This window comes from Nuphar pumila, chromosome 3, assembly GCF_984573655.1.
Source record: "Nuphar pumila chromosome 3, dmNupPumi1.hap1.1, whole genome shotgun sequence".
Taxonomy (NCBI): Eukaryota; Viridiplantae; Streptophyta; class Magnoliopsida; order Nymphaeales; family Nymphaeaceae; genus Nuphar; species Nuphar pumila.
In genome coordinates, this window is record NC_143251.1 from 9,793,646 (window position 1) to 9,801,960 (window position 8,315).

The 8,315-nt window shown below is 42.1% G+C and overlaps 1 protein-coding gene across 1 annotated transcript; it reads right to left on the minus strand.

Moving 5' to 3' along the window:
- Nucleotides 1-220: 220 nt before the first annotated feature.
- LOC149841902 (BEL1-like homeodomain protein 2) lies at nucleotides 221-6,991 on the minus strand. The gene is made up of 5 exons (XM_090001204.1): nucleotides 6,611-6,991; nucleotides 5,011-6,464; nucleotides 3,488-3,873; nucleotides 2,872-2,932; nucleotides 221-956 (listed from the first exon to the last, which is right to left on the minus strand). Exons 2-5 carry the CDS (start codon nucleotides 6,283-6,285, stop codon nucleotides 420-422), a joined length of 2,259 nt encoding a protein of 752 aa, XP_089857330.1. The 5' UTR covers nucleotides 6,286-6,464; nucleotides 6,611-6,991; the 3' UTR covers nucleotides 221-419.
- Nucleotides 6,992-8,315: the final 1,324 nt, after the last annotated feature.

Consider the following 8,315-nt stretch of genomic DNA (forward strand, 5'->3'; position numbering starts at 1 on the left):
GAAACCGTCTGGAGACGCAGATCGATGGCGCCAATAGTGTGGTTGTGGCCTGGTGGGCGAAGGCATCGGAAGATCGGAGCCTCGGCCATCGGGGTGAGAGGCAAGGGGGAGGTCCGTCCGAAAGGAGCCAGAGAGAGAGAGAGAGTGAGTTCTAACAATCTGTTATTGTACATCCCCACGTCAGAGATGCCAAAAATATACGTATTCAATCATGTCTTTGACAAGATATAAATTAAATTTCAATATTCAATGGAGAATTTTCTTCATACATCATACATACACATAACGTATAACGTATTCATATACGCCTATGGAGACCATACCTGATCGACCCTACTTCTGCAGGATCACCATCCCATCCACACTCCGGACTCCACTTCGGTTTCGGGTCTGCCATCACCGTACTGCACCACTTTCAGCTAACCGATGAAGCCACGACCCTCCGCACCCACCGGAAACTGGCCCTGCTCCGGCAACACTCCGGTGTGCTGCAGCCCGAGCGTCAGTGAGATGTGGTTCAGGTCTCGGGTGCGGTACAGCCCATTGGTCCCGTACCCCAGGGGCATGGTCAACCCTGGCTCGGCGTTGACTTGGTTCTTGTGCTCAAACCCAGGGTCCGAGAAGTCATACGAGTCTGAATCAAGGGGAGGAGCTGGTGGTGGTGGGGAGTGGTCGAGGAGGAGGTTTCCCGCATCTTTTCGGTGGTTGGTGGTGGTGCTACTGACGAGGCTTGATGCTGCTGGTTCCAGATTGGCGTGTTTATTGATTGCGGGGTCTGCTGCACGACTGGACGTCCTAGCCTTTTCCACTGAAATAACATGGCATCTTTTGCCGCCAGACGACGCTGCGCCCTCTGCACCTGCAGCAGCAACCTCTTCTTTGGCTTCTTCTTGGTACATCTCCTCGACCATGGGTTTCCACAACCGGACCCTGGCATTTATGAACCAATTCGACACCTGTATCGGTTGACAACATGCCTCAGTTTCTACATTAAAAGCCCGGTAGGCTACCACATGTATATACAGAGTGATTGGTAGGTGCTCACACGTTAGGTGTTAAATGAGCAGTTACCAATCTCTCTCTCTCTCTCTCTCTCTCTCTCTCTCTCTCTCTCTATATATATATATATATATATATATATATATATATATATATATATATATATATATATAAAGTAATGGACAGGTGCTAAATGAAATATACTAAGCGATACATATAAAACAGGTTTTTTTTCGTTTTATTTTTAATTCTGACCGTACAGATGTGATCTATGTACTTTAATTTATAGGGATCAGCCCTTTAAGTGTTTGATTCCAATACATGGGTGAGTTTTTATAAGGTTCTAAAAAATAAATGGTCCAAATTTTTTATAAATTTTCAAGGCTTCAAATATCATTTTTTCATAAAAAAAAAACACACAATCCATGTGTGGATTCCTAGTAAATCGATCATGCCCAACACATTTATGGGGTCAGAACTGCAACAAAACACTGAAAGAGCAGAAAAATACATTTAGCGCGTATCATTTACTGGCTACCCATTACTATATATATACTTTGGTTAAGTAAAACAAACAATGAATTATGCAAAATCGGTGAATAGTATAGTATAGTTTAATTTTGGTTTTAACGTTATAAAACAATGTAAAAAAACTATCATTTGTATGAGATGATGCATGGTTCAAAACCAAGTTAGGGTGTAGAATTACGATAATAAATTCAAGACTCAATGTGATTCAAACCTGATATCGGGTATCTATATTCATATTGAAAAATATTTTTTAATATGAATTTTTATGTTCTAAACTTTTTTCAGATTTTTTCTTTTTGAAAAACTGGACTTTCACTATTGTTTTGATTTTCAAAGTTTTATTAAGAAAATTAAACGAGTTTTAAACACCCCTGGGTGGGGTTGGCGTAGTGGGGATGGGCCTTGGCTATCATAGGGGTGGTTAAGGTTCAATGGCTATCATAGGCCTTGGGGGCAAGGGTCCTAGCTCGAGTTTTTCTCCTTGGGGGGTCGATCTATTCCATTACCTGGTCTTGAGTTTCTCATAAAAAAACCTAGTTTTGCACGCTGTGCTCTCACATGCCAATTCGTTATGTTGCTTGTGAGGGATAAAATGAAGGCAAAATAAAGGCTGACATTGAAAAGAGCGAGCTTGCATGCATTATCCTGCAGATACCCATTTCAGTGTTGCTTGTTATTGCTTTTGGTACAGTACGCAGAAAAACTAAAGGTCATGTAATAGCTGGATTGATGAAAATCTACTTAATACATTAATTTATTGGGGCTAGTGTCATCTATTCTTGTCATTGAAAAAGTTAACCTATTAACATTAAAAAACAAAACAAACGAAAGATGTGTGAAAGAGCTATTTGTTTTTGTTGTTATTATAGGTTTAGGTATGATGAAACTTCAGCAGACCTAGTTTTTTTATGACGAGTAACCCTTGCCGAAGCCAGGAAAAACCCTGGGTGGAGCCTCACGAGTCTGAAAGCTACGGACACTCGTGTGCCAGCAGAGTTCGATCCGGGGTCTTCAACGACCACCCCAGACCTAGTTGAGCCCCTACATGAATGAAAATAGTCTCAAACTATCCATTGTCTGGTGTTAGTATGATACTGTCAATGAATTATAAACCACAGTTGGATCAAGAGAAAAAAAGGTAAATATTATAGTGCAAGAGCCCCAAGTAAATCACACGTTGTTCTGTTCTTAGAGCAGTACAGCAAGAAAAAAACAAAAAGCCAAATGTAGTAGAAAATTCTTTTGGCATCTTTTCACGCTTCTGTTTTTAACCCCTCTTTCATATTAGGTGTCAAGTAAAACTTTTATTTTTTTTCCATGAGAAAGAGAGAGATGACCAACCTGGCTTCTTGATAGACCAGTCTGTCGAGACAGCAGATGTTTATCACAGTCACTTGGATACCTGGAAATATGAGAAAGCTGGGCATCAGGTTCAGGGAGAAAAACAATACATAAAGTTCTGAGCTTTGAGAATGATTGTTCATCCTACTTGGTTTAAAGACATTGCTGAAATTCTACAACAATCATAAATCCTTCCTTTCCTCTCTTCTTTCTAAACTTAAAAGGACCGTAAAAAAAAAAACTTGTATCATTATGACTACTACTGCGGTTCCTCATAATTACTACTACTGCTGTCGCTACCACTACATACGACTTCTACTGCAACTGCTGCATTACAATATCTCTATTATTATCACTGTTATCATCTTAAAAAGCCAACAATCATGCGAAGAGCTTGCACATTTCCTGCAAGGCATTTAATGTCTAAATTTCAGCATCTAGAAATATGTCAAATTTGGTTTGGCATTCATGTGTTTTCCATATATGAATGAAACATAAACATCATCCTTCCTGCAAAGAGAAAAAGAACTCAGAAGTCTGTTACCAAAGAGACATTTCATGCTACTCTATCTCTCTCTCTCAAATGAATTGTGAAGAGGGAAGTTGGAGAACATACGGATGAAGGAAATTCTCGAAAAGCCAAGCCCTAAGAATGTTAACAGAACGTTCTGGTAGGCCTCTCTGAGGGCGCCATGGCTCCTGCTCCATCATACCAATCTGATGAAAGGCTCTCTGTTGCCTCAGGCTTTGCTCTAGAAGCCGAAGCCTTGGTGTCTTTCCCTTTGTGATTCCAGTCAGCCCACCCACGTCCTTCTCTCCGAGCAGCTCACTTGTTATCTTGAGTTGGCTACTTATTGCGTCCGTCAAGCATCTGAAGTGCCTAGACATGGCTTTCTGCGCTAGGCACGTATACGGCATCGCCGCGCCCATCCCCAACACTGAGTCGAATGAGTGCACTACCTGCTGCATTTGCTCACAGTAGTGGCCGTATCTCCTGTCCACCTTAAAGCCAGCAAACCACTAGTCCATAAGAATGAAGATGAGCCAAAGCAAACTTTATGGCAAAAAGAAAAATAAGGAAGAAAATGACTTTCGTACATATCGAGTTTACACGAAATACCAACAACACAAAACTAGTTTTTTTTCTTAAAAAAAAGTGACATATATAATGGAACACCATTCCATATCTTTCTCTTCACCTACGCAAGGTGAAAGTTAAATGGTCATAATAATATCCCTAGTTTAAAACGGCCATAACATGAAGTTTGTCACCCAACAAATCAAATAGAAGGAAAAAGAACTGAAGAGGAGAACATATGCCTTTCTTTCAAGAAAGGAAAAAAGACATCATCTGTTAATTGGTTCAAACAAAGAAGAAGTGAGATTTTGTCATAGTTATTTAATGAATATATACCTACAAATCAAAGTCTACAGAAACAACCACAAGTGGCACTATTTACATGAACCTAACAACCAGCCTTCATTTTTTTAGTTACGTTGTAGTTGTATGGAAGGGGAGAGGCGTGGCATAGGGTAAAGGGCACTGAAGCGGCAAATAACACCAAATATAGAAGCAAAGAACGAGCCTAGAGATTCCTGTAGAACGAATGATTGAGTGGGAGGAGGAATAAGCCCTACTACAAGGTCAACACTGGGATGCGAAATCAAATCGTTTCGTTCTGCGGGCAAATACAATTTCTCCAAACAGCAGCCTTTGTGCCTCTGCTCATCCTAACAACATTCATATTTTTTGTTTTCCCTGACGGTATCTTTCCAATCAAATCAAGTCGCCGTCGTTTCTTATTGGAGCTACCTTAAACCTTACACCTCAAATTCCATGTACAACCAATCTCCCAGAATAGTTAAAAAAAACCCATTACCCACCAACCCCGTCGTTTCTTATTGGAGCTACCTTAAACCTTACCCCACAAATTCCATGTACAACCAATCTCCCAAAATAGTTAAAAAAAACCATTACCCACCAACCCCATCTCCCCTAATTAATCTCACTGTCTGATCAACTCTATGTTACAACACGCACACACACGCGCGCGCGCGCACACACACACACACACACACACAGAGAGAGAGAGAGAGAGAGAGAGAGAGAGAGAGAGAGAGAGAGAGAGAGAGAGAGACCTCATCTAGCATTGCAAGAAGTTTGGTCTTCTTTCTTTGGTGTTCAAATCTATCAGAAGAAGATAGTGGGGGGTTAGGGGAGGAATTGTTGGTGTCCCCCATGCTATTGGTGGATGCCCAATTGGAATTCTCTTGTTTTCCAAGCCTCCTACTCTTCACCTGGCCCCTCCCGACGCTACAGAACTCTTCCAATATCTCTTGTGCTGCTCGCAGATACCTTGGGCTTCTGAGGATCATAGCCGAATGGACCGAGACCGAGGCCATTGTGTTCGAGCCCAGGTGGATCTGGAGAGCCTGCAGATCCGGCAAAGTAGAACCACCAGATGCACCAACAACGCTATCGGTTCCAATACCACTCTTTAGTGAATACATACCACTCTGATGTGCATGAGAAGGAAGGTAAACAGCCCCATCTATTCTCAATTCCTCCCCCTTCCTGCCAGCCACCGCTGAGGCGGCCGTCTCGCCTCCATGCATCGCCACATCAAGGTGCTGCAACGATGATAGAGATAAAGAGAGACCCTGATTCTCTGCTATCTTGCCTCCTTCCCAATCCCTCAACTTCCCCCCGCCATCATTGCCGCCCACCCAATTCAACTGCTGGAGCTGCACTGCAGCCGCAATAGCGTTGTTGGCGGTTGCCGGAAAGATCATCGTCTGCGGGAAATTGGGATAGAGTTGATGACCATCTGGCGATGGGCTGGGGAGCAGCATGTGTAGAGGTGCTGAAGGCTGCTCCGACTCCCGGTTCATCAGGAACAGCTGCATGGCTGCTGCATCTGAATTTATGCTGGAAATCTGATGCTGACCTATACTACTGCTGCTATTATTTTCTTGCCTATTATTATGTTTGTGGTTGCTGGTATCACTACTATTATTATGGGTATGATCATGATCTTCATCATGGGTAGGTTGGTTACTGTCATTGACACCTCCTTCCCTTGACACCCCTAAAAGGGCCAAGTGAGGTTGAGGGTTGAAGACTCCTTGCCTACTAGAGCTGTACCAACCATTGGTGATGTTACCGCTGCTGCTGCTGTTATTATTGTGATTCCTCCAATTCACAAGATCTCCATGCTTTCCATGGAGGTTGGATGGGGCCCCAACAAGATCCGCTCCTTGTTGGTAGTTAAGCATTTCCGAGAGCATCATGGTTGTGTTATCATATTCGTGGATGTAGGGTGTTTGGATTTGGGACTGTTGCTGGCTCTGGACCCCTGACCTCCCAAAGGCATCTGTGAATCCGAAGCATCCTTCCTGCAGGCTCTCAGACATAGAATTGAACACTTTCACACTTTATTCTCCACTGCTCTTGCTGCTTGATTCTTCTGCTTTTTCTTCTCCCCTCCTTTCTCGCCTGTTTTCGTGTCGATGGTTCTGCAGAGATACTGGTTGCGACGATGGTGGTGGTGGTAGTAGGGTTAGTGCCACCATGTCATCTAGGAAGGATCTGCCTGGAAAACAATCAAGGGAACCGAGATCTGTTGGTGTTAACAGGGATGAAAAGAGAGATTCCATACTTGGTGCTCATCAAGGTTGTGAAGAAACATGCAAGACGGGGGTTCTCATCATTTCCTCTATGGTAAGCTAGGGATGTTACCTTATGAAAGTTGCAGGGTTGTCCAGGAGCCTTAAAACTGCAGCATCCATCGTTGTCTCTCTGACGGGTAGCTTTGGTTTTTCCCTTTTCTTTTTTCTTATTTCTCTTTCCTCTCTTCCCTCCCTCTCTCTCTCTCTGTAACCTGTCTATCTCTCTACCTCCTAGCAGAGGAAATCGACCGTCGCCTTCTGAAAATGATGAAGAGAAGAGGGAAAGAAAATGAAGAGAGTTGGGATTGATCACAGACACAGCAGAAAAAAGGTCGATGTTCTCTTTTTCTTCTTTCACAAAGACATAAACAACCACTCATCATAAGAAAAACAAAATGATAATTCAAGGATGATAGCAAAAATGACATAAACCCCTTACCTCTTGCCTGCAATGACGTCTCCCTTGATGATTATAAAAATAAAAGAAATTATTTTCAGAAAGATTTTCCATCAATGACAGCCGCAGAACACTTTTCTTAAACATGTCTTTGTCTTTATGGGGTTTTTGAAAACCACCGTGAGCACCCTTGAAGTTGTTGAGATGCAGCCAGAGTTTCATAAGGTTTTTAATGTACCACCATCATCATTACCTTTTTGTTTCACCTAAGTACTTTTACTGTTATACTCATTGTCAAAGCAAAGAGCAACCATTATAAGACAGCCCCAATGGGGTTGGAGCATAGGCACAGTCAAGGTTCGATTCTCATGGGCATCGGCTGCCCAAGTCACTGCGTAGTATAGGCTCCAAGAACAGGGATCTTAAAAAAAAAAAAAATCATGAAGATGACATAGTATAGTATATGCTTAAAGTAAGCTGACCAATTATTTTTGGACGTTGGGATGGACTCAATCCCCATGTTTGAGTGCCACGTTTTGCAAAGAACGATAAGTACACCATTGAGGTGAAAATTTTCTACAAAATAGAGTAAGCAATCAATATAAGGTGGATTTTGACCAATTTACCATAAGTAGGGCGTGGAGAAAATATATTACAGAAAAAGTGTTTTATATATGCAGCGCCTATTCTCTTGCTTTTCTCCGAACAGTTCACCCAAAGGGGATTCTAAGTGATGTCTCAAAATGATAATTTACATATAAGCGGCTAAAGTATGACAAATTTACCTGGATGAGTTCGTGAGGCTGTCCGATTAAAAGTAGGGTGTCAACGAGTCGGGTTTCGAACCAGGCTTGGATCAGATTATCGGGTACGGGTTAGAACTTGAGTCTAATCAAGTCTACTATAAGAGAAACCATACCTGGACCCGATTAGAACTACATGAACCAGACCCAGACCATACCTGATAAAATAATATTTTTTTATCATTTTTACATTGAAAAATTGCAGGTCTTAATCAGAACTTGGGTCAGGCCAAGGAAAATTTCACAAACTATATCCAGGTCCATGTATTAATCGGATCTTCGGGTCTGGACCTGAGTATGATATAAAATTTCACAAACTACACCCGGGTCCATGTATTAATCGGACCTTCGAATCTAGACCCGAGTCTTGATTGGGTCTTCTTATTTGTCACCATACTCGGACCCTATAGGGTTTGGTCCAGGTAAACCTGACCCGTTGACACCCCTAATTAAAAGGTCTCAACTGATGTTTTTAGTATATTAGCCCTGTATCTTCTGGCCAACTATTCAGGTGAATGGGCCAATACCGATACTCAAGTGAATCATTCTGAATCGGCCAAAAAATAATTAAAAAA

Bases quoted from the DNA above. Each gene is read 5' to 3' on its own strand.
- LOC149841902 (XM_090001204.1), bottom strand. From the start codon at position 6,285: ATGTCTGAGAGCCTGCAGGAAGGATGCTTCGGATTCACAGATGCCTTT. The intron at 2,933-3,487 runs GTATGTTCTCCA...TCATATTTCCAG, and splicing joins TTCGAGAATTTCCTTCATCC to GTATCCAAGTGACTGTGATA. The intron at 957-2,871 runs GTTGGTCATCTC...CAACCGATACAG, and splicing joins CTGGTCTATCAAGAAGCCAG to GTGTCGAATTGGTTCATAAA.